General features: G+C 39.2%; 1 protein-coding gene across 4 annotated transcripts in view; it reads left to right on the plus strand.

Annotated features, from left to right (window-relative positions):
• Window positions 1-26,897, plus strand: part of EML5 (EMAP like 5) — a 180,163-nt gene that overhangs the window by 108,160 nt on the left and 45,106 nt on the right. For 3 of the 4 annotated variants that reach the window (XM_047080248.1, XM_047080247.1, XM_047080249.1), the window contains exons 22-23: window positions 15,021-15,173; window positions 16,143-16,274. In XM_047080248.1, the coding sequence (XP_046936204.1) occupies window positions 15,021-15,173; window positions 16,143-16,274 (285 nt within the window). Of the gene's footprint in view, window positions 1-4,393; window positions 4,426-15,020; window positions 15,174-16,142; window positions 16,275-26,897 lie in introns of those variants that run through there. The other variant, XM_047080250.1, reaches the window with a different exon arrangement.

The following is a 26,897-nucleotide window of genomic DNA, read 5'->3' on the forward strand; positions in this document are numbered from 1 at the left end:
GGTTGTTTATTTGAGACTTTATTTCTTCAGGTAAGCGTTTATCACTGTGAACTTCCCTCTTAGAACTGTTTTTGTTGTATCTCATAAATTTTGGGATGTTACATTTCCATTTTTGTTTGTCTCGAGGTATTATTTGATTTCTCTTTTGAGTTCTTTGATCCATTGGTTGTTCAGTAGCATACTGTTTAATCTCTGTGTATTTGTGAATTTTCCATTTTTTTCATGTAATTAGTTTCTAGTTCCATACTGTTGTAGTTGGAATAGATGCTTGATATGATTTTAGTCTAGACTTATTAATACTTGTTTTGTGGCCTAACATATGATCTGTCTTGGAAAATGTTCCACGTGCAGTCAAGAAGAATGTGTATTCTCTTGCTTTTGGATGGAATATTCTGTAAATATCTGTTAAGTCCGTCTGGTGTGACATGCCATTTAAGGGCAATGTTTCCTTAATAATTTTCTGTCTAGATGATCTATCCATTGATGTGAGTAAGGTATTAAAGTCCCCTACTATTATTGTATTGCTGTCTACTTCTTCCTTTAGGCCTGCTAACATGTGCTTTATGTATTTAGGTGCTCTTCTGTTGAGTGCATAAATATTAACAAACGTTACATCCTCCTGCATTGACTCCTTTATCCTTATGTATTGACCTTCTTTTCTTTGTCTCTTATTATAGTCTTTGTGTTAAAGTCAATTTTGTCTGACAAAAGTGTAGCTGCCCAGCTTCTTTTGGTTTCCATTTACATAGAATATCTTTTTTCATTCCTGCACTTTGTGTGTGACCTTACTTCTACAGTGTGTCTCTTGTAGGCAATAGATAGATGGGTCTTATATTTTTATTCTTTCAGCTACTCTGTCTTTTGATTGAAGCATTTAATACACTTTCATTTAAAATAATTATTGATAGGCATGTGTTTATTGCCATTTTGTTGTTTGCTAGCTGTTTTTTGCAAACCTGAGTTTTTTTTTGAGGAAGAAATGTTTTTACTTTATTTATTTTTTATTAATAATTTATTTTTTAATTTACATCCAAGTTACCATATGGTGCAACAGTGATTTCAGGAGTAGATTCCTTAATGCCCCTTACCCGTTTAGCCCATCCCCTCTCCCACAATCTTTCTGGTAACCCTCTGTTTGTTCTCTCTATTTAAGAGTCTTATGTTTTGTCCCCCTCCCTGTTTTTATATTATTTTTGCCTCCCTTCCCTTATGTTCATCTGTATTGTATCTTAAAGTCCTCATATGAATGAAGTCATATGATATTTGTCTTTCTCCAACTGACTAATTTCACTTAGCATAATACCCTCTAGTTCCATTCACGTAGTTGCAAATGGCAAGATTTCATTCTTTTTGATTGCCGAGTGATACTCCATTGCGTGCGTGCGTGTGTGTGTATACATATCTTCTTTATCCATTCATCCATCGATGGACATTTGGGCTCTTTCCATACTTTGGCTATTGTCAATAGTACTGCTCTAAACATTGGGGTGCATGTGCCCCTTCGAAACAGCATATCTGTATCCCTTGGATAAATACCTAGTAGTACAATTGCTAGGTTGTAGGGTAGTTCTATTTTTAATTTTTTGAGGAACACCATACTGTTTTCCAGAGTGGATGCACCAGTTTGCATTCCCACCAGCAGTGCAAAAGAGATCCATCTTTCTCTACATCCTTGCCAACATCTGTTGTTGCCTCAGTTGTTAATGTTAGCCATTCTGACAGGTGTGAGGTGGTATCTCATTGTGGTTTTGATTTGTATTTCCCTGATGATGAGTGATGTTGAGCATTTTCTCATGTGTCAGTTGGCCATCTGGATGTCTTCTTTGGAGAAGTGTCTGTTCATGTCTTTTGCCCATTTCTTCATTGGATTATTTGTTTTTTGGGTGTTGAGTTTCATAAGTTCTTCATAGATTTTGGATACTAACCCTTTATCTGATATGTCGTTTGCAAATACCATCTCCCATTCTGTCGGTTGCCTTTTAGTTTTGCTGATTGTTTCTTTTGCTGTGCAGAAGCTTTTCATTTTGATTTGGTCCCAACAGTTCATTTTGCTTTGGTTTCCCTTGCCTCTGGAGACGTGTTGAGTAAGAAGTTGCAGCAGCCGAGGTCAAAGAGGTTTTTGCCTGCTCTCTCCTCGAGGATTTTGATGGCTTCCTGTCTTACACTTAGGTCTTTCATCCATTTTGAGTCTATTTTTGTGTATGGTGTAAGAAAGTGGTCCAGGTTCATTCTTCTGCATGTCGCTGTCCAGTTTTCCCAGCACCACTTGCTGAAGAAACTGTCTTTATTCCATTGGATATTCTTTTCTGCTTTGTCAAAGATTAGTTGGCCATACATTTGTGGGTCCATTTCTGGGTTCTCTATTCTGTTCCATTGATCTGAGTATCTGTTTTTATGCCGGTACCATACTGTCTTGATGATGACAGCTTTGTAATACAGCTTGAAGTCCGGGATTGTGATGCCTCCAGCTTTGGTTTTCTTTTTCAAGATTGCTTTGGCTATTCGGAGTCTTTCCTGGTTCCATACAAATTTTAGGATTGTTTGTTCTAGCTCTGTGAAGAATGCTGGTGTTATTTTGATAGGGATTGCACTGAATATGTAGATTGCTTTGGGTACTATTGACATTTTAACAGTATTTGTTCTTCCTATCCAGGAGCATGGAATCTTTTTCCATTTTTTTGTGTGTCTTCTTCAATTTCTTTCATAAGCTTTCTATTGTTTTCAGTGTATAGATCTTTCACCTCTTTGGTAAGATTTATTCCTAGGTATTTTATGGTTTTTGGTGCAATGGTAAATGGGATCAATTCCTTTATTTCTGTTTCTGTTGCTTCATTATTGGTGTATAGGAATGCAACCGATTTCTGTGCATTGATTTTATATCCTGCAACTTTGCTGAATTCACAGATGAGTTCTAGCCGTTTTTTGGTGGAATCTTTCAGGTTTTCCATATAGAATATCATGTCATCTGCGAAGAGTGAAAATTTGACCTCCGCCTGGCTGATTTGGATGCCTTTTATTTCTTTGTGTTGTCTGATTGCTGAGGCTAAGACTTCCAATGCTATGTTGAACAACAGTGGTGAGAGTGGACATCCCTGCCTTGTTCCTGACCTTAGAGGGAAAGCTCTGTTTTTCTCCATTGAGGATGATATTAGCATTGGTGCAAACCTGAGTTTTTAAGAGGATTTTTATGTTTTAATTATGTAGTATTATTCCATGTCTTGGCTCACTTCATATTTTCTCTCTCTGCAGTATTCTGGAAATTTTAAGATCTTATTCTAGTTCTTAATTTTCTTTTTAAAAGTTTTTTTATTTAAACTCCAGTTAACGTACAGTGTAATATCAGTTTCAGGTGTACAATTTAGTGATTCAGGGCTTACATACAATGTCCACCCAGTGCACATCACAACAAATGCACTCTTAATACCCATCACCTGTGTCACTCATCTTCCACTCATCTCCATTCTGGGAACCATCTGTTTGTTCTCTGTAGTTAAGAGTCTGTTTCTTCATTTGCCTCTCTGTTTTTTTTTTTTAATTTAACTTTTTATTTTTTTTAATTTACATCCAAATTAGCATATAGTGAAACAATCATTTGTTTTTAACAGTTTTATTTATTTTTGAGAGAGAGACAGAGCATGAGTAGGGGAGGGGCAGAGAGAGAGAGGGAGACACAGAATCTTAAGTAGGCTCCAGGCTCTGAACTGTCAGCCCAGAGCCCAATGCGGAGCTCGAACCCACAAACTGTGAGATCATGACCTGAACCGAAGTCGGACGCTTAACCGACTGAGCCACCCAGGTGCCCCTGCCTCCCTCTTTTTATATCCCTTCTCTCATTTGTTCTGTTTCTTAAATTCCACACATGAGTGAAATCAGATGGTATTTGTCTTTCTCTGACTAACTTATTTTACTTAGCATTATACTCTCTAGCTCTATCCATGTCATTGAAAATGGCAAGATTTCGTTTTGTTTTTTTTTTTTTATGGCTGAATTATTAGCTCTTTCTCTTTCACATCTGCTGTTTAACCTACCTGTTAGGTGTGATAATTCTTATTTTTAGGAATTTTATTTTCTTTCAAATTCCTTAGATTTTTTATAACATATTAATTCTTTGTGTTTTAGCTTTCCTTTTTTATGTCTTTAATCTTTACTTATCAGATAAAGATTATGAAATTTAGTTATCTGACATCCTTTGGGATCTGACTATGCAGTGTTTTTTTTCTGCTGTTTTGGTGTTATTTTTCTGCTGACTCCTTCCTGGTGTTCTATTTTCTTTTGTGCTTGAATATTTGGATTATAAATTTATGTTTAATTGGGCTTTCTTTACTTGTGGGGTTTCTCTGAAGTCTGGATCAAAGGTGTATTTCCAGAGTGATTTTGTGTTTCCTTCTCCCAGGTGCCTGGGTTGCTACTATCCAGAACTACTAAGGATTTTTTTTTTTCACTAGGATTGCATAGATCATATAGTTAGTATAACTTCAAATCTAAGATCTGCATAAGCTATGCTGCATTTGTGAATCTTCAGTACAATTTTTCCCCTCTGTCTACAACCCAAGTCAGGATATAGAAGTCTATTTCCTGATGTCTTTCTCTACTGCCAGGCATATTTTTAAAACTTGCTCTTCCCTTGAGATATCATTGTAGTACTCAGTTAAAGGACAGTACAGGTATTTGGAGGTTTTGGGGGGTGGAAGGGGAAGAAACTGTATGTAGTTAAATCTGTATTTTCTTTCTTCATATATTTATAAAAGAAATGTTAAAATAAAAATCATTGAAACTAATAGTATAATTAAGTACAAAATTTGTAAATATAAATCAAGTGAAATGACACAATTATAAAAATATATCTGTATTACCTTATTTTAATTAATAATTTGTTTAAAAATAAATACTTCATAAAATGGAGAAACTTTCAGCATGGAAACTTGGAAATGCAATAATCTTTCTTTTTAAAGCAGTCTTAACAAGAAAGCCCATTAATGGTATTGTTATTGAGTTGCAAAAGTAATTAGTCTTGTGCAAATTTTCCCAGATGTTCAAAAGGCCCTATATTATACTTCATACTAATCTGAGTAAGGTGAAAATATATAAATAAAATCCAGTTCCAAATTTCCTCTGACTCATCATATACTGCTCTCTCTTATTTGAGGACATCTTTTTTAATAACTTTTAATTTTTTTTAGTAGGGACTATAGCCCTTTTATTGATAACAAGCTATAATGTTTGCTTAAAAGGAAGCATTTCCAGTTTTCTTTGTCCTTAGATTTGAGATTTATAGAAGGAAATTCTAATTTACTACTGTCATGTCTAATGTGGATTGAATTGTGTCCCCCAAAATGATATGTGTAAGTCCTAACCCACTTACATTTGAATGTGACCTTATTTGGAAATAGGGTCTTTGCAAATGTCATCAAGATGAGGTCATACTGAATCAGGATGGACTCTACACTGAATGACTAGTATGTGTTCTTATAAGAAGGCTGTGTGGAGACACAGACACAAAGGGAGAGTGTGATGTAATAACAGGAGGCAGAAATTGAGGTGATGAGTCTACAAGCCAAGGAACATCAAGGATTAGTGGCAAACTCCAGAAGCCAGGGAGAAGACAGGAAGGATCCTTCCTAGAGCTTTCAGAGGAGCATAGTCCTGCCTACACCTGGATTTCAGACCCTAAATTCCAGAAATGTGAAAGAATAGGTTTCTGTTGTTTTAAGCGACTCAGTTTGTGGTAATTGTAATAGCAGCTCTAGGACACTAATACAGTGTTCACATTTGACTTGTAGAAAAAGTCTTTGAACTAGAGGAAGAATTATTCACGCAGTCAAAGCTTTGCTTAGTTGATTGTCACCTCCATAAAGCTTGAGAGAAGTAGGAAAATATTCTGGATGCCTTAAGATGCGAATGATCCAGATACCAGATTATTTTTAAATTTGGAAATAATGTATTACACCTTCAGTATTGGTATTTTGGAACTTAAAAGTAACCTAGAACTTGAAAACCAGTACTGGATGACTACATCGACTGTATAACCCTTCAAAGATTGCAGTTTTATCCAGGAAGCCCAGGAGCAAGACCTCTCCTGTACCCTCAGAGCAGCTGTGACTTTATTTTACTACTCTTGTTTTTTTGCCCTTTATTTAGTTTTCATCCCTGAGAGGGTTTTTTTGTTTGTTGGTTGGTTTGTTTTTAGTTTTTAAGGAGCTCAGCTATGCATTTAAAAGGATGCTTATTAGGTTAATGTTTGCTTAAACTCAACTTTCCCCCTGCTCTAAGCCTCCGTTCAACCAGCTGAATAGGGTTGAATACAGTGTGCAGTTGTGATGACTAGTCTCACTACCATTTTGTTTCTCTGCTCTCCTTTGTGGCAGAACTCCTCGAAATGGGTGATACTCAAAAGGCGATACTGTCTTCTCTATTTTCACATGACATTTGCTTCACAAACCTTACCCCAGTTAGGCTTTTGTTTCTATTTGTCCATTGAATCTGCTGCCAATCTCTTGGTCACCTCTGGGTCCTCACTCTACCTCACAGCAGTTTTTGACATAACTGATCATCCCTTCTTTTCTGAAATACATTTTTCACTTGGCTTTGGAACCCATGCATGTCTTTCTCCCTCTCTATCTTACTGACTTCTTTTTTTCTTCTTCCCTTAACTGGCTCTGCCTCTTCTTCCTACTCTCTACATATAGAAATGCTCCTGGGTTCTCCCTGGCTGTTTTTATTTCATTTGTACACTTGCACTTTGTGTGACTGTATCAGTCATTGTCCAGTTAGAAGACAGACACTATACTAGTTATTTTAACATGGAAATTTTAATAATAAGAATTATTAACTAGTAGAAGGTGTTTACCTACTGAAGGCTATAGAAAGCAGCTACTAGGCCTAGTTAGCTGAGGGATAATGAACAAAGAAAGAAGTTAAAGGAGATGCAGAGGTGTTTGGAAAGGGTGTAACTGCCATCATAACAGTCTGTCAGTGGTGAAGAAGCTTGCCAGAGAGTACAGGCCTCCCTCAGTGGAACAGAGAGACAGCGGTCACTAGCTAAAGAAAAAGCTTGCCAGAGGGTACAGATCAGAACTGAATGGCAAGTGGGCTTTTTGGAGAAGAACTTAACCCAGGGCAAAGTTGACTGTTGACTGGTGAGGGCCGCTGCTGTCTTAGCAGAGCATCTTGCTAGAGACTGCAAACCACAGCTGAATCGTTAGGCCCATTACTGCGACAGCGGGAAAATTTGCTGAAATTTGCTGCCGCAGTGGGGACAGCGGGGAGGGGGGGTGCTGCCACAGTGGGGGGGGGGTGCTGCCGCCGTGGGGGTGCTTCAGGCTCCCTACACACCAGTGCTCTGGCTCTGGCTCTGTAGGTAAAATCCAACACTGGAGGCCTGAAGGAGAGCCCCTTTCTCCTGCTTTGGACTTGTAGTGTCTTTCCAGCACCCTCTATTGGCAAAGCTTTGTATCAGCGGGCAAAAGAGAGAAGTCTACAAGGCCCAAAGAATGGTAGATTTGGAACTAAGAGGCAATAAATAATAACTGGCACAGACTACCCCTTTGTCTAATTAGCGTCCCTGTACATCTTTTACAAACACTTGAACTTCGGTATAACCACAGAACTAACCTTATGTTTATGTTCTACCCAAAAAGTTTCTAACCAAAGAGATGCAACTATTCCTGGTACAAGTGAAGAAATTCTCACCCTCTCCCCCAAATTCGAAGACATACAGTTCCCACAGTTATTGTATTCATTCCAACATGATTCTACTCATGACTCTCAAATTCATAGTCTTACTGAATATTCTTTTACTTCAGACTAAATTGTAAAGTTAACCATCAACAAACTTATGTAAAGTATTAAAAAGAAGAGAGAAGGAAGCAAAAATAATATAAAAACAAGGAGGGGAACAAACCATAAGAGACTCTTAAATACAGACAACAAACTGAGGGTTGCTGAAGGGGTGTTGGGTGGGGGATGGGCTAAATGGGCAAGGGGCATTAAGGAAGACACTTGGGATAAGCACTCGGTGTTATATGTAAGTGATGAATCACTAAATTCTGTTCTTGAAACCATTACGCTGTATGTTAATTAACTTGGATGTAATTATTTAAAAAACAAAAAATAAATAGCTTATATATACACAAGCATTTATGTCTAGTCCTTATTTCTGTAACTGGCTATGGGCTGTGATTGATAACTCTTTTTGTTTGTTTTTTAAATTATTCTTGGTGCCCTAGCCCCCTTTTTTTCCTAATGTTTATTTTTGAGAGAAAGAACAAGCAGGGAAGGGGCAGAGAGGGGGGGGAGAGAGGATCCGAAGTGGGCTCAGTGCTGACAGCAGAGTGCCCGATGTGGAGCTTGAACTCATGAACCATGAGATCATGACCTGAGCTGAAGTCGGACACCTAAGCGACTGAGCCAGTCAGGCGCCTGTGGTTGTCATCTCTGACTTCCTTCTTCTTCTACCCATTTCATATTTTCTTTGTCCTGAGCCAGAAACCTCAGGTGGTTGGAGTTACTTAGCTCATGAGTAACCCAAACCTTCATTGCTAAATTAGGTGAAATTTCAATATTTCTACCTGTTTTTTTCCTGGTTTTCTATTAAGTTTCACTATTGGTCATAGAAGACTAAGGGGCATCCTAATGAACCCTCCAGGTCCCAGATATAGTCTCCTTTGCCCTCAGTGTGTAGCAGTAACTCAGTTTCCCCTCTATAATTGCGATCAGCCACTCCAGCAAGAAGAGTAACAGCCCCTTTCTTTGCCTGTTGTTTCACTGTCATAAGGAGCCCAACATGACCAGGTGGCAGTCTACATTCCCATTCAGAGGAATCAGTATGTTCCCTGGTAAAAGAATTGTCCCTGCTCTTAGGAGTCAAGACTAAAGAAGCAGAGCTCAGATTTGCCAGGATGCAAAACAAAATAGTGCAAGTTGGTTATTAGATTTAGTACTGAGAAGAATCACTCCCACTTCTTGATTTTCCAGACCCATGTAACTGGCCATGAGGTAGACAGCACCATGTAATGAACTGTGATTCAGAGTATATATTGCATTCTGTAAGACAAAAGCCCAGTCTTTCAGGGTGTTGTTTCCCAGATGGTGACATCCATTAGTTTTCAGTAAGCCATACTAGCTTTCTTGGAGTAGTGGGAGTTGTGATAAAATCATTTAATTCCATGGGTATGAGCCTAATGCACATTTTTTGCCTGAAGTTCCTTGATCAGAAGCATGGAATTCTATGTTAGTGGATAGGGCATCCATCCCATGTGTCCATGGATGATGGTGCTAGATGAAGCATAATGGTCAGTCAGGTAAGGCAAATCCAGGATTCACATCTATTCTCGTGAAGATGAATCTTTGCCTTCTCCAAAGTAGAAGAGGTCCAGTATAGTCAACATGCTACCCGCTGGCTGGCCAATCTCCCTGGGGAATGGTGCCATATCAGAAGTTCGGGTGCTCTCTACTGTTAGAGTAGACACTCAGTGGTAATGGTAGTGGTAGCAAGATAACCTTGGAAAAGAGAGTTCATGTTTTCTAACTCAAGCATAAACTCCATCCATGCTACTTACCACAAGCCCACGGAGTAAGTGCTAGCTGCCTAGGAAAAGAGGCTGCTCTGAGGTCCCTGGAGCATTTATTTTGTCTGATTACTGAGAGTCTCCTCTGTAGTGGATGCTTTTTGTTGGGCATTCCCTGAGATGCAAAAATCTTCACACCTGTGCCCTTTCTGAAAGTTCGATTTTCCAGATTTCCTCATCTCTAATCTTCTAATCCTGAAAGAATTCAGTTCCTAACTGATTATTCAGATAGTTCACAGTTGCTAATGAGTCCATGTAAATCTGTTTATCCTGTCTTCTGTCACTACAAATGTGGAAAACTAAATGTACCTGCTCCAGGTGCTGCCTGTTGTGAAATGTTACTTCAAAGCTGTCCCTCAGGGCTACCGCCGAGTAGGGCTCTAGTGCTTTCAGGTGGGTGCTGACATATACTGCATAGAAGCATCTGTAAATATGGCTCATTGTTTTTCTTCCTCATTCAGCTGATAATCAATGAATACCCTTGAGGCCATAGGTATCAATAGAGAGAGACGAGGTATTGCAGCAGGAATTATTGATGGATCCTGAGCCACCTGTTCATTACTTCTGACTTCCAGATCTATCCAAGGCTCATCTTTTATATCCCTTTTCCACTTGACGATAGATTGCTGTTGTGCATACCCAATCTGTGACTAGGTTGGTCATGTAACTTTCGGTTCATGATGTTCCGGAAGCTTAAGATACACAGTCACTTGATATCCCATAGTTAGGCATTTACTGTCTACCAAGGCCTAGTAGCAAGGCTGAAACTCCTTCTGAAAAGAAAATTAGTTATTTGCAAAGGAGAGTATGGATTTTCTCCCAAATCTAAGAGATCTGCAGTATGATTCTCCTTTGGTAGCTTTCCAGAGGCATTCTTCTGGAAACAGCATTTCTGTTTACCACAGACGTTTTGAGTATCATTAGATTTGCTAGATGATAAGGGCCCAATGGAAGATCAGCTTGCCTTCTCTTGTTCTGGCCCCAGGGAAGCCTTATAGTGACTTGATAGTTGGGTAGAAACAGCTCACTCAAATGTGGTGTAGGCTTCCAAAAAGGTATACCAGGCATTTTGCTCCTTTTGTTTATAGTGGGTAATGGAAAATACAGCAATTTGTCTTTCACCTTAGAGGAAATATCTTAATATGCTCCCGATCATTGGATCCCCAGAAGCTTCACTGAGATGGCAGGTTCCTTAATTTTTGTAGGAATTATCTTCTGTCTCAGTTCACTTAGGTCTTACTAAGGCATCTAAAGTTGTTGCTTCCTGTTCCCCAGATCCATTCTGCATAATGTCATCAATGTAGTGGACCATTGAGATTTTTTGTGGAATGTCCAGACGCTCAGGATCTCTGTGGACTATATTATGGCAAAAAACAGGAGAGTTGAATAGCCCTGAGGCAAGGCTTTGAAGGTATACACAGATACAAGCCAGGTAAAAGCAGACTGCTCTGGTGGTCCTTACAAATCGGGATGGAGGAAAAAAAAAAAAAAATCATTAACCAGGGCAATAGCTGCATGCAAAATGCCAGGGATTGTGTTTGTTTTTTCTGGTAAAGTTCTGGAAGAGTAGCTTCAGTTAGCATTGCTACCTGATTAAATTTGTTATCCGTAGGTAGTATCTGAAACCCATCTTATTTCACACAGACCAAACAGGCAAGTTTAAATGTGATAGGTATTCTTACCACTGCATATTTCAAGTCTTTGGTGGTATCGCTGATATTTGTAATTTTGTAATTCTGAGGCTTGCAGTTTTGCTTCTGATTTATTGTCTTGATAGAGGAATTTCCAGGGGTTTTCACTTATTTCTTCCTGTTATAATGACTCTTACCCATGGATCACAGAGCCAGCCTAGTGGATTCTACAAGTTGCCAGGTATATGTTATAATTCACGAACTGGATGGAATCCACAGAATTAGCGTCAGTTCAGAGCCCCTGTTTACTAACTCCTGATAGTATGGGTATTCTTTTCATGGAAATAATCATTCTTGGCCACCGATTGTTAGAGGATATATTTTATACGATGACATTGCTATAGGTTCCTCCTCAGTGTGACTTAGCCTTCGCTTTTTAACCAAGGGGCTCTGAGTATATGAATTGACCTTGGACTGAAAATAGGATGAGAATTTAAGTCTGGTTTTTTTAGCCACCAGGTCTGGGGTTTTTTCTGTCATATAGATCAAAGACTAATTTAGTAGCCTACTCATCTATTGAATTCCTGCAGACACCATGATTGATTAGTCACCAAAAGAAATCTCCACAGGCCAAAACATTCTGATTATTAGTGTATTCCTGCTGCCATTTTCGGTAAAGAATCTGCCCTGTCTTTTAAGTGCTGCTACTTGGCTTCTGCATTTCCTGGGTTATCCCTGTTGAATCAGGGAGCCCATATTATTGGGGACAGCTCTCATTCCTGATCTACATAGGAGGACATCAAAGAACTTTTCAAGGATGTAGATGCTGCCCTTAGTTAATGTATTTCTAAATGCTCTTGTGAAGGAACTAGTTTTTAGACTTTTTGGGGGATGTAGTTGGTGGGTGAGTGTACACGTTGCCTATGAAAAATCTACTTCAATGTTCTTACCTCCCTAAACTTTTTGATTCCTCCCTCTATATCAGAGGTCAGCAAATCCAGCCCACCTCCTGATTGTGTACATGTCATTGGAACACCACCATGTCCATTCATTTATGTATTGCCTAAGATCTGTTTTTGCACTATAACAGAGTTGAGTAGTTGTGACAGAGATCATATGGCCTGCAGTGCTGAAAATATTTACTGTCTGGTCCTTTAAGAAAATGTTTGCTAACCTCTGCGTTAGAGCACACAGAGATTTGATCCAAGCTGAGGATCTAGTGACAGCAGAGAAATGGTTGTAATGGCTCTTCTTAAGGTTAAATATCCCTTCAAGGCATATGCACCAGAAGGCCAGTCTTCCCAGACACAGGAGAGCAAACTATTTGCACTGGCTGCGAGACTCTGAATAATACAGAAATTAAAGATTTTCAGTTTTGTCTGAATCCAGTCAGATGCTCCCATTCCACAGTCCAAATTTCTTCCTTTACCAATCAGAAGAAATTTGGTGAGTCTGGGAATTCAACTCACATTGTAAATTTGCAACCTGCACAATTAAGTTTTGTATTTAATTTTCAGCCACATCAGCCCTGTCAGAGATTCTTCTAGGTCTGCAGTGTAAGCTCTCTCTATTCAGACCATGACAGATGCTGAAGGGTTAAGGACCAGAGCATGTTACCATGTTACATCTTTCTGTTAAATGTCCCATGCACTCGGAATCTTTTGCACAGCACAGTCCTTGTGGTCATCATTATTTTTGTGATGGTCAAAGGCAGCAGCCTCTTGGACTCCCAGGGCATTTTACTTCAGTAGAAGTGACAGTTAACTGCGGGATGTAGGAGACAACTTGATTGTTATGGCAATGCATACCTTGATTACTAACATCCCATTTCCCTTTGGCAAGGGCCCAGCACTGTGCTTAAGCCCAAAGGCATGACTAAGCCAATTCCAAAAATCCCATCTTTAGTGATCTGTCTCCTGTGACTACTTCAGTATCAATTCTGTATCAATCAAGAGACAGAAACCACCCCAGGAATTGGAATAGGGAAAATTTAATATGAATAAGTGTTAACTAATGAAAGGTGGTATTCTAAGGGGTATAGATATAGCAACTGCAAAAAGCAGCTACCAGCTGTAGGGCTAGTGGATGGTGATTAAGGAATGAACCCTTCCCCTCTTTTCCCAAGCTGAGATTCAGATCTCTTTAGAAAGGATGTGGGTGCAAGTGGAAAAGAAGCTTGCCAAAGGGCTGATCTAGGAAATCTTTTGCTATGGGGGGCAGAGAAAATCTCCCATTCCCAACTGCATCCCAACATCTACCCCTACCCCTTCATGAATCTAATCTACTGGTTCTAGCACACCAGAGGAAGGAAAAATCCCTTCCTTCTTCTTTGGCCTTGTAGGGGCCCTCCAGTACAGTACCCTCCATTGGCTAAAATCAAGTTTAGGAAAAGGAAAAAATGTCAGCAGGGCTCAGCTGTATTGTATAGCAGGAAAGAAAGGTTGGATTTGGAGCTGAGAGTCAATAAATTAATAACAAGCTCTTATCCAGTTTCATGACTGTGACTACTACCTACCATGCTACGTCTTCCATACTTATATCTCCAGTTTAGCCTCTCCCTTGGACTCCAGAGAAGTATAATTATATCAAACTGGCTTATTGATATCTTCACTTGAATTTGTCATAGGTATCCTTAGCTTCATGGGTACGAAATCAAACACATGTACCTCTGCTAGTTTTTTCCATCTTGGTAAATGACATCATCATTGAAAAAAAAAATAGCCTTGACTTTTATCTTTTTCTCCTATTCTGCTCCCAGTTAGTCAAAGTCCTGCCAGCTCTATCTTCAAAGTATACCTCTACTCCAGCTACCCTGCTCCAGACCACCATCATCTCTTACTCCTAAATCTCAGAAATCATCCTAGATTTATTCATTACCAATGTATTCTTGATAATTAAATGATAATACATGACTTATTCTCAATTTATTCTGTAACTTTTCATTTTGTTAGAGCTGTACCTCATCCCTCCCTCTCTAAATGTTGTGCAAACACTATGTCTGCTGTATCCTTTGCTGTCAGGGTAACCCCATTATTGTTTATTTCCCAGTACATATTAACCCTGATTTTTAAAAATTAATATTAGCATTATTATTTCTTCATGCATGGTTAGATCTTCCATGCATTAATAGATCTTCCTAGTTTTGCCTAATAATTGTTTATTGTCATATTTTTTTTCAAATTTGAAAGCATATTTATAAAGATGGCCTTTTTTCTTAAATTTCTGATTGTAGAATAGAAACTACAGAGGTAGCAACCACTTACAAAAAAATATTTCCACATATGTCATTGGCTTTTTATGTTAGCTAAAATCTCTCGTTCTTTCTCATCAACTTGGTTTTTTTTTTTATTTTATTTTATTTTTATTTTTTTAACGTTTATTTATTTTTGGGACAGAGAGAGACAGAGCATGAACGGGGGAGGGGCAGAGAGAGAGGGAGACACAGAATCGGAAACAGGCTCCAGGCTCTGAGCCATCAGCCCAGAGCCTGACGCGGGGCTCGAACTCACAGACCGCGAGATCGTGACCTGGCTGAAGTCGGACGCTTAACCGACTGCGCCACCCAGGCGCCCCTCAACTTGGTTTTTTAAGATAAATATTAGTCCTTACTTTAGTTATGTCCAGAAGAGAAGATGGTTTGTATTAATTATTGCCTAATTACCGCTGATTTCAGTAGAAAACTTTGTTGCCTGCATCCTGTGACTCCTTTTGAATATTGATTTGAGATCATAATGAATACAGGAATTCTCTTTGACAATAAAAGTTCCTTAACATGATTTTTTTAAATAGAAGAAAATCACCCAATATATATGCTCTCTTTTAGGTGGGAGATGTTGCTGTTTTTCTCCTGATGGTAAAGCTTTAGCTGTAGGTCTGAATGATGGAAGTTTCTTAATGGCAAATGCAGATACTCTAGAAGATCTTGTGTCTTTTCATCACAGGAAAGATATTATTTCAGACATTCGATTTTCACCAGGTAAGATATCATTGAAATCATATTTGATTATTAACTTGAGTCAGACAATGAGTAAATATATCTATATGTAATTTTTATTAACCATTATTTTATCTTGGAATTTTAATTTTTTGACTAGAAAAGACAGTATGGTAAGAAGTAAAATTCCTGTATTAGATAAGTGGCAAAATATCTGGCTTAGTGCCAATTCTGTCACTAAATTTTCTATGTGATTTTCTCTGAGTTTGAGTTTCCTCATTTTTTTTTTTAATTTTTTTTTTCAACGTTTATTTATTTTTGGGACAGAGAGAGACAGAGCATGAACGGGGGAGGGGCAGAGAGAGAGGGAGACACAGAATCGGAAACAGGCTCCAGGCTCTGAGCCATGAGCCCAGAGCCTGACGCGGGGCTCGAACTCACGGACCGCGAGATCGTGACCTGGCTGAAGTCGGACGCTTAACCGACTGCGCCACCCAGGCGCCCCTGAGTTTCCTCATTTCTAACATAAAAGGGATTAGATGACAATCTTCATTATATTCTTAATACTTTTGAAATTTTGCATTAATTTTGCTTCATCAGTTTCTGTGTATTCATTATCTCTGACAAAACCCACTATACTCTGGGAATTGCTAATGTTAGGGCAAAATTTACTCATTATTTCACTTTTATTTTTTTCTACATATAAAGGGTTATTTTGTTTTGTTTTGTTTTTAGTTAAATACAGTGTATTGGATTACATTGTATATAATTTTTTGGCCTTTTCTATCCACTGAACTATCTCACTATGCTAAAGAGGACATTTTCTTTTGTTAAGCATAATGTACTTGAAAAATATAGTTACTGTTTGTCATTTTATACACATTTTGTTATAATTTTCAAAACACCTAAGTGTTCTTCCCAAAAAATGTTAAGAAAATTAAGTCTAGTTGTAGAGTGTAAAAAAACATTTCTAAAGAGAGACAATCTCAAGCAAATATGTTTCTATTCTAGGTTCTGGGAAATATCTTGCGGTAGCATCCCATGACAGTTTTATAGATATATACAATGTGATGAGTAGTAAAAGAGTAGGAATATGCAAAGGCGCTACCAGTTACATAACCCATGTTGATTGGGATATTAGAGGTAAGAATTTAAATAACTTACTATTTGGTAAAAGTTTCATTTGATTTAGTATAGCTCCTTTAAAGAAACTTTAAAAAAGTGATTCAACAGATGAGTTCAAAATCATTGTGAGACACATTGTTCTCAAAATTATTTTCCACTACTTTATTTCACATCTGAAGGTGAATGCTGTGAGTTAAAACTTTTCAATACTTCCAGTATCATAATTCACATGATAGAATGGTAAGTGATAAATTCTTTAATTTGTAAAGTAACTTCAATATTATATAAAAAGCTTTTCAGTTATTTGTCCTATTTTTTAATATAGTTTTTTAAAGTTTATTCATCTGTTTTGAGAGAGAGAGAGTGGGGGAAGAGCAGAGAGAGAGGGAGAGGGAGAATGAATCCCAAGGAGGCTCTGTGCTGTCAGTGCAGAGCCCACAATGCAGGGCTCAAACTCACAAACCATGAGAGCATGACCTGAGCTGAAACCAAGATTTGGAGGCCCAACTGACTGAGCCACCCAGGCACCCCTGTTTGTCCTGGTTTTTGTCAGATAAGCTTAGTGTAAATAATAACTGAAAATTTGGAAAATAGATATGTTAGTGAGGATATTAATGTTATTTCCCCATCATTCGATCAAACACATTTCTTAAAATCAGTCACGGTTGTATAACATACATAATTTAATGAGTGTCTTTGTTTTTTCAGCAGAACGCATTGCATATGGCAGTGTTAAATAATTTGGATAAATGCTAAGTGTTTTAAATGCTCCATTTTTAATGATTTTTGTTTCATGTCTTCATTTATATAAATCTAGTATTAAAGTTTTTCCAAATATAATTAAACAAAATGCTTTAAAAAAAAGTTCTCAAATTTCTATCTAGGGGTTTTTTATATGCATGATAACAGAAATAGTTTTTATGTATATACATACACAAAAATTAAATAATTTATGAATTCATTATGTGGTTGTGGAGGAAAATGGTTTTCATGTTTAAGCTTAATTTTTCCCATGAAAGTTAAACATCCTCATTCCAAGGAAGATGGCAGAGTAGGAGAATGCTAGACTCACCTTGTCTCAGATACAACTAGGTAACACCCACATCAGGGTAAATAACCCAGAAAATGACCCAAAGACTGGCAGACCAGATTCTCCAAAGCTGAATGTCAAGAAGAGTTCATGTGAAGAGGGTAGGAAGGGTGGAGATGCCGTTGGGAGCTAAAGGGACCCATGGGACTGTCTGCAGGAGGGAGGGACACTGTGAACATGAAGAGGGGAGAGAAACAGACTCTCACGCTGGGGAGCCCACAGGGGAAAGACAAAACATTTGGCTTTGAAAACCAGAGGGGTTGAATTCCGCACATTCTTAGTCAGCAGGGTTTAACACCTGGAACTTTAAAAATCAGCCCTGGAGGGGCAGGGGCACCTGTGTGGCTCAGTAGATTAAGCATCCAACTTTGGCTCAGGTCATGATCTCGCAGTTCTTGGGGAGAGAAGATAACAACACACACGAGTGGGATGGGTACAGGCATCTCATCTGACTGCAAGCCCTGCCCACCAATGAAAGCTTCTCAGGGGACAACACAGGGAAAGTTCCCTGTAGTTTGGTGCCACTACATCTCTGGCAAATACCTGGTCTGACTCAACTTAAGCCCAAGGTGGCCCTAGACTGGTCCACTAAGAACACAGGGATAAACCCTGCCCATAGTCAGCAAAGAGAGCCATTGCAGATGACTGGATTGAGGGCAAAAGCTGCTCAGCAACCATAGCAGGGCACAGGCAACACACACAGGAGATGCTCCCGAAGTAAATGGACATTGCACTGCAGAGCACCACAGGACCTCTTTTTCACAAGGCCACCTCTCTTTCTTTTCTTTTTTCTTCTCTTTTCTTTTCTTTTTTCTTTCTTTCAGAGCATGCGACCAGAAAAAGGGCAGAGGGAGAGAAAGAGAATCCAAGCAGGCTCCACGCTCAGCACGGAGTCTGACATGGGGCTCAGTCCCATGATCCTGGGATCATGACCTGAGCCAAAATTAAGAGTTGTGTGTTTAAACGATTGGGCCACCCAGGTGCCCCTAAGACCACTACTTTCAAGAGCAGGAGGTGTGGCTGACTTTCCTAACATGTGGAAATAGACATAGAGAGTTAGACAAATGAGAAGAGAGGGATATGTCCCAAGTGAAAGAAGGGGACAAAATCACAACAAGAGAGCTAAATGAAACGGAGATAATGAGCATGGCTGATAGAGAATTTAAAGTAATGGTCATAAAGATACTCGCTACACTGGAGAAAAGACTAGATGATCTCAATGAGACCCTTAATAAAGAGATAGAAAACATAAAAAACCAATCAGAGATGAAGAACTCAATAACTGAAATTGAAAATACACTAGATGGAATAAATAGTACAGTAGAGGAAGCAGAAGCATGGATTAGTGACCCATAGGACAGAATAATGGAAAGCAATCAATCTGAACAGGAGAGACAAAAAATAATAAATGAAAATAGACTTAGGGAACTTAGTGACACCATCAAGTGTAATAACATTTGCGTTATAGGGATCCCAAAGGAGAAGAGAAAGAAAGAGTGGTATAACATTTATTTGAAGAAATAATAACTGTAAACTTCTCGAATCTGGGAAAGGAAACAGAAATCCATATCCAGGATGTGCAGAGAACCCCCAACAAAACCAACCCAAAGAGGTTCACACCAAGACACATAGTAATTAAAATGACAAAAAGGAGTGACAAAGAATTTTAAGGGCAGCAACAGAAGACAGTTATATACCAGAAAAACCCCATAAGGCTATCACCAGATTTTTAGCAGACACTTTGCAGACTAGAAGGGATTGGCATGATATATTTAGAGTGCTGAAAGAAAAAAAAACCTGCAGCCAAGAATACTGTATCCAGCAAGGCTGCACCTCAGCGTAGGAGAGTTTCCCAGACAAGCAAAGGCTAAAGGAATTCATTATCATTAAGCCAGCCCTGTAAGAATTATTAAAGGGGATGTTCTGAGTGGAAAGAAAAGATCATAAGTAAGAGTAAGAAAAGTAGGAAGCACAAAAGCAGTAAAATTAAGCATATTTACAAAAATCAGTCAAGGGATTTACAAATAAAAGGAAGTCAAGTATGACACCACGTACCTAAAATGGGGAGAAGAGTAAAGTGGGGAGAAGAGTAAAGAATGGATTCAAACTTAAGCATCCATCAACTTAAGATAGAGTGCTAGAAGCATAAGGTGTTATATACAAACCTAATGGTAATACCAAATCAAAACCCAGTAGTAGATATGAAAAAAATAAAGAGAAGGGAATCTACATATATCACTAAAGAAAGCCAGCAAACCATGAGAGAAGAGAGCAAGGGCAGAAAAGAATAGAGAAGAACTACAAAATCGACCATAAACAAGTAACAAAATGGCAATAAGTACATACCTATCAGTAATTACTTTGAATGTAAATGGACTAAACACTCTCATCAGAAGACCTAGAGTGACAGAATGGATAAAAAAAAAATAAGACCTCTCTATATGCTTCCTATAAGAGACTCATTTCAGACCTTAGTACACCTGCAGATTGCAAGTGAAGGAATGGAAAACCATTTCTCATGCAAATGAAAGTAAAAAGGGAGCCAGGGTAGCCAATACTTACATTGGACAAAATAGACTTTAAAACAAAGACGGTAACAAGAGACGAAGAAAGACAGGGTATGCTTAAAAAGGAACAATCCAACGAGAAGATAGAGCAACTGTAAATATTTATGCACCCAACATGGGAGTACCTAAATACATACAGTAGTTAAATGCATATAAAAGAGGTAATCGATAGTAATAAGATAACAGTAGGGGACTTTAACACCCCACTTTATTTGTGGATACATCCAAACAGAAAATCAACAAAGAAACAGTGACTTCGAATAACACTGGACCAGAAGGATTTAACAGATACATTTAGAACATTCCATCCTAAAACAGAATACACATTCTTTTCAAGTGCACATTAAATAGTCTTCAGAATAGATCACATATTAGGCACAAAACAAGTCTCATCAACTGAAAATAATGATTGGGTCAACCAAGAAATGAAAGAAGAAAGAAAAAAAATACTTGGAGACCAATGAAAATGAAAACAGAACAATCCAAAATCTTTGGTATGCAGTAAAAGCAGTTCTAAGAGAGAAGTTTATAGCAAAACAGGCCTGGAGCAAGAAAAATCTCAAACAACCTAACCCTACCTAAAAGAGAAAAAGAACCGACAAAACCCAAATCCAGCAGAAGGAAGAAAAAAACAAAGATTAGAGCTGAAATAAACAAAATAGAAACTAAAGAAACGATGGAACAGATCAATGAAACCAGGAGCTGGTTCTTTGAAAAGATCAATAAAACTGATAAACCTCCAGCAAGATTTATTAAGGGAGAAAAAAAAAAACTCAGAAACAAAAGAGGAGAAATTACCAACACCACAGAAATAAAAGACTTGTAAGAGAATAGTATGAAAAATAATATGCCAAACAAATAATAAGACAACCTAGAAGAAAAGGATAAATTCCTAGAAACATACAACCTATCGAAACTGAAACAGGGGGGCGCCTGGGTGGCTCAGTTGATTAAGGGACCAACTTAGGCTCAGGTCATGATCTCACAGTTTGTGAGTTCAAGCCCCGCGTCGGGCTCTGTGCTGACAGCTCAGAGCCTGGAGCCTACTTCGGATTCTGTGTCTCCCCTCTCTCTACCCCTCCCCTGCTCACTCTCTGTGTCTCTCTGTCTCTCAATAATAAATAAATGTTAAAAAAAATTTAAAAAAAACTGAAACAGGAAGAAATAGAAAATTTGGAGGAATCCTGGGAAGATGGTGGCGTAGGAGGACGCTGGGCTCACCGCACATCCTCCTGATCACTTAGATTCCATCTACACCTGCCTAAATAACCCAGAAAACCGCCAGAAGACTAGCAGAACGGAGTCTCCGGAGCCAAGGCAGACGAGAGGCCCACAGAAGAGGGTGGGAAGGGCGGAGAGGCGGTGCGTGCTCCATGGAATGGGGGGAGGGAGCCGGGGCAGAGGGGCGGCCCACTGGCCAAGCAGAGCCCCCGAGTCTGGCTTGCAAAAGTGGAGGGGCCAGACAGAGTGTGTTCCGACAGCAAGCGGGACTTGACATCTGGAAGGTTATAAGCTAACAGCTCTGCTCGGAGAGCGAGAGTGAGAGGGCTGGAGGACAACGGGAGGGAGAGTTGTTGAGCCTCCCGACGACAGAGCTCAGCTTGGCGGGGAACAAAGGCGCTCGCCAGCGCCATCTCCCTCACCCATCCCCCAGCCAAAATCCCAAAGGGAACCGGTTCCCATCACGGAACTTGCTTGCACCGCGCAAACACCCAACGCTGTGCTTCTGCAGATCCATCCCTCCGGCGGGTCTGACTCCCTCCCTGTGCCGCAGGTCCCTCCCGACGCGGATCTCCAAAGGAAAAGCGAGCTGAGCCTTTCCCTCCCGCCCCTGTAAACCTTGCCAATCCACCCCAGCTAATATGCCAGATCCCCAGCACCACAAGCCTGCCAATGTGCAAGTAACCCGGACGGCCACACCACCCCACAGTGAATCCCGCCCCTAGGAGAGGGGAAGAGAAGGCACACACCAGTCTGACTGTGGCCCCAGCTGTGGGCTGGGGGCAGACATCAGGTCTGACTGCGTCCCCACCCACCAACGCAAGTTATTCAAGACAGCACAGGGGAAGTGCCCCACAGTCCTGCACCACTCCAGGGACTATCCAAAATGATGAAACGGAAGAATTCCCCTCAAAAGAATCTCCAGGAAATAACGACAGCTAACAAACTGATCAAAAAGGATTTAAACAATATAACAGAAAGTGAATTTAGAATAATAGTCATAAAATTAATTGCTGGGCTTGAAAACAGTATAAAGGACAGCAGAGAATCTTTTGCTACAGAGATCAAGGGACTAAGGAACAGCCAGGAGGAGCTAAAAAATGCGATCAATGAACTGCAAAATAAAATGGAGACAACTACGGCTCGGATTGAAGAGGCAGAGGAAAGAATAGGTGAACTAGAAGATAAAATTATGGAAAAAGAAGAAGCTGAGAAAAAGAGATAAAAAAATCCAGGAGTACAAGGGGAAAATTAGAGAACTAAGTGATGCACTAAAGAGAAATAATCTACGCATAATGGGTATTCCAGAGGAGGAAGAGAGAGGGAAAGGTGCTGAAGGTGTACTTGAAGAAATAATAGCTGAGAACTTCACTGATCTGGGGAAGGAAAAAGGCATTGAAATCCAAGAGGCACAGAGAACTCCCTTCAGACGTAACTTGAATCGATCTTCTGCACGACATATCATAGTGAAACTGGCAAAATACAAGGATAAAGAGAAAATTCTGAAAGCAGCTAGAGATAAACGTGCTCTAACATATAAAGGGAGACCTATAAGACTCATGACTGATTTCTCTACTGAAACTTGGCAAGCCAGAAAGGAATGTCAGGAGATCTTCAATGTGATGAACAGAAAAAATATGCAGCCGAGAATCCTTTATCCAGCAAGTCTGTCATTTAGAATAGAAGGAGAGATAAAGGTCTTCCCAAACAAACAAAAACTGAAGGAATTCGTCACCACTAAACCAGCCCTACAAGAGATCCTAAGGGGGATCCTGTGAGACAAAGTACCAGAGACATCGCTACAAGCATGAAACCTACGGACATCACAATGACTCTAAACCCATATCTTTCTGTAATAACACTGAATGTAAATGGACTAAATGAGCCAACCAAAAGACATAGGGTATCAGAATGTATAAAAAAACAAGACCCATCTATTTGCTGTCTACAAGACACTCATTTTAGACCTGAGGACACCTTCAGATTGAGAGTGAGGGGATGGAGAACTATTTATCATGCCACTGGAAGTCAAAAGAAAGCTGGAGTAGCCATACTTATATCAGACAAACTAGACTTTAAATCAAAGTCTGTAACAAGAGATGAAAAGGGCATTATATAATAATCACAGGGTCTATCCATCAGGAAGAGCTAACAATTATAAATGTCTATGCACCGAATACAGGAGCCCCCAAATATATAAAACAATTACTCATAAACATAAGCAACCTTATTGATAAGAATGTGGTAATTGCAGGGGACTTTAACACCCCACTTACAGAAATGGATAGATCATCTAGACACATGGTCAATAAAGAAACAAGGGCCCTGAATGATACATTGGATCAGATGGACTTGACAGATATAGTTAGAACTCTGCATCCCAAAGCAACAGAATATACTTTCTTCTCGAGTGCACATGGAACATTCTCCAAGATAGATCACATACTGGATCACAAAACAGCCCTTCATAAGTATACAAGAATTGACATCATACCATGCATACTTTCAGACCACAATGGGATGAAGCTTGAAATCAACCACAGGAAAAAGTCTGGAAAACCTCCAAAAGTATGGAGGTTAAAGAACACCTTACTAAAGAATGAATGGGTCAACCAGGCAATTAGAGAAGAAATTAAAAAATATATGGAAACAAATGAAAATGAAAATACAACAATCCAAACGCTTTGGGATGCAGCGAAGGCAGTCCTGAGAGGAAAATACATTGCAATCCAGGCCTATCTCAAGAAACAAGAAAATCCCAAATACAAAATCTAACAGCACACCTAAAGGAAATAGAAGCAGAACAGCAAAGGCAGCCTAAACCCAGCAGAAGAAGAGAAATAATAAAGATCAGAGCAGAAATAAACAATATAGAATCTAAAAAAAACTGTAGAGCAGATCAACGAAACCAAGAGTTGGTTTTTTGAAAAAATAAACAAAATTGATAAATCTCTAGCCAGGCTTCTCAAAAAGAAAAGGGAGATGACCCAAATAGATAAAATCATGAATGAAAATGGAATGATTACAACCAATCCCTCAGAGATACAAGCAATTATCAGGGAATACTATGAAAAATTATATGCCAACAAACTGGACAAGCTGGAAGAAATGGACAAATTCCTAAACACCCACACGCTTCCAAAACTCAATCAGGAGGAAACAGAAAACTTGAACAGACCCATAACCAGTGAAGAAATTGAATCAGTCATCAAAAATCTCCCAACAAATAAGAGTCCAGGACCAGATGGCTTCCCCGGGGAGTTCTACCAGACGTTTAAAGCAGAGATAATACCTATCCTTCTCAAGCTATTCCAAAAAATAGAAAGGGAAGGAAAACTTCCAGACTCATTCTATGAAGCCAGTATTACTTTGATTCCTAAACCAGACAGAGACCCAGTGAAAAAAGAAAACTACAGGCCAATATCCCTGATGAATATGGATGCAAAAATTCTCAATAAGATACTAGCAAACCGAGTTCAACAGCATATAAAAAGAAATATTCACCATGATCAAGTGGGACTCATTCCTGGGATGCAGGGCTGGTTCAACATTTGCAAATCAATCAATGTGATACATCACATTAATAAAAGATAAGAACCATATGATCCTGTCAATCGATGCAGAAAAGGCCTTTGATAAAATTCAGCAACGTTTCTTAATAAAAACCCTCGAGAAAATCGGGACAGAAGGAACATGCCTAAAGATCATAAAAGCCATTTATGAAAAGCCCACAGCTAACATCATCCTCAATGGGGAAAAACTGAGAGCTTTTTCCCTGAGATCAGGAACACGACAGGGATGCCCACTCTCACCGCTGTTGTTTAACATAGTGTTGGAAGTTCTAGCATCAGCAATCAGACAACAAAAGGAAATCAAAGGCATCAAAATTGGCAAAGATGAAGTCAAGCTTTCACTTTTTGCAGATGACATGATATTATACATGGAAAATCTGATAGACTCCACCAGAAGTCTGCTAGAACTGATACATGAATTTAGCAAAGTTTCAGGATACAAAATCAAGGTACAGAAATCAGTTGCATTCTTATACACTAATAATGAAGCAACAGAAAGACAAATAAAGAAACTGATCCCATTCACAATTGCACCAAGAAGCATAAAATACCTAGGAATAAATCTAACCAAAGATGTACAAGATCTGTATGCTGAAAACTATAGAAAGCTTATGAAAGAAATTGAAGAAGATACAAAGAAATGGAAAAAACATTCCGTGCTCATGGATTGGAAGAATAAATATTGTTAAAATGTCAATACTACCCAAAGCTATCTACACATTCAATGCAATCCCAATCAAAATTGCACCAGCATTCTTCTCGAAACTAGAACAAGCAATCCTAAAATTCATATGGAACCACAAAAGGCCCTGAATAGCCAAAGTAATTTTGAAGAAGACCAAAGCAGGAGGCATCACAATCCCAAACTTTAGCCTCTACTACAAAGCTGTAATCATCAAGACAGCATGGTACTGGCACAAAAACAGACACATAGACCAATGGAATAGAATAGAAACCCCAGAACTAGACTCACAAACGTATGGCCAACTCATCTTTGACAAAGCAGGAAAGAACATCCAGTGGAAAAAAGACAGTCTCTTTAACAAATGGTGCTGGGAGAACTGGACAGCAACATGCAGAAGATTGAAACTAGACCACTTTCTCACACCATTCACAAAAATAAACTCAAAATGGATAAAGGACCTGAATGTGAGACAGGAAACCATCAAAACCCTAGAGGAGAAAGCAGGAAAAGACCTCTCTGACCTCAGCCATAGCAATTTCTTACTTGATACATCTTCAAAGGCAAGGGAATTAAAAGCAAAAATGAACTACTGGGACCTTATGAAGATAAAAAGCTTCTGCACAGCAAAGGAAACAACCAACAAAACTAAAAGGCATCCAACGGAATGGGAAGATATTTGCAAATGACGTATCGGACAAAGGGCTAGTATCCAAAATCTATAAAGAGCTCACCAAACTCCACACCCGAAAAACAAATAATCCAGTGAAGAAATGGGCAGAAAACATGAATAGACACTTCTCTAAAGAAGACATCCGGATGGCCAACAGGCACATGAAAAGATGCTCAACGTCGCTCCTCATCAGGGAAATACAAATCAAAACCACACTCAGATATCACCTCACGCCAGTCAGAGTGGCCAAAATGAACAAATCAGGAGACTATAGGTGCTGGCGAGGATGTGGAGAAACGGGAACCCTCTTGCACTGTTGGTGGGAATGCAAATTGGTGCAGCCACTCTGGAAAACAGTGTGGAGGTTCCTCAAAAAATTAAAAATAGACCTACCCTATGACCCAGCAATAGCACTGCTAGGAATTTACCCAAGGGATACAGGAGTACTGATGCATAGGGGCACTTGTACCCCAATGTTTATAGCAGCACTCTCAACAATAGCCAAATGATGGAAAGAGCCTAAATGTCCATCAACTGATGAATGGATAAAGAAATTGTGGTTTATATACACAATGGAGTACTACGTGGCAATGAGAAAGCATGAAATATGGCCCTTTGTAGCAACATGGATGGAACTGGAGAGTGTGATGCTAAGTGAAATAAGCCATACAGAGAAAGACAGATACCATATGGTTTCACTCTTATGTGGATCCTGAGAAACTTAACAGAAACCCATGGGGGAGGGGAAGGGGAAAAAAAGAAGAGGTTAGAGTAGAAGAGAGCCAAAGCATAAGAGACTCTTAAAAACTGAGAACAAACTGAGGGTTGATGGGGGG

Source organism: Lynx rufus, unplaced genomic scaffold (genome assembly GCF_022079265.1).
Source record: "Lynx rufus isolate CCGP_SWC_20201006 ecotype Redwood Valley unplaced genomic scaffold, mLynRuf1.p SCAF_17, whole genome shotgun sequence".
Lineage (NCBI taxonomy): Eukaryota > Metazoa > Chordata > Mammalia > Carnivora > Felidae > Lynx > Lynx rufus.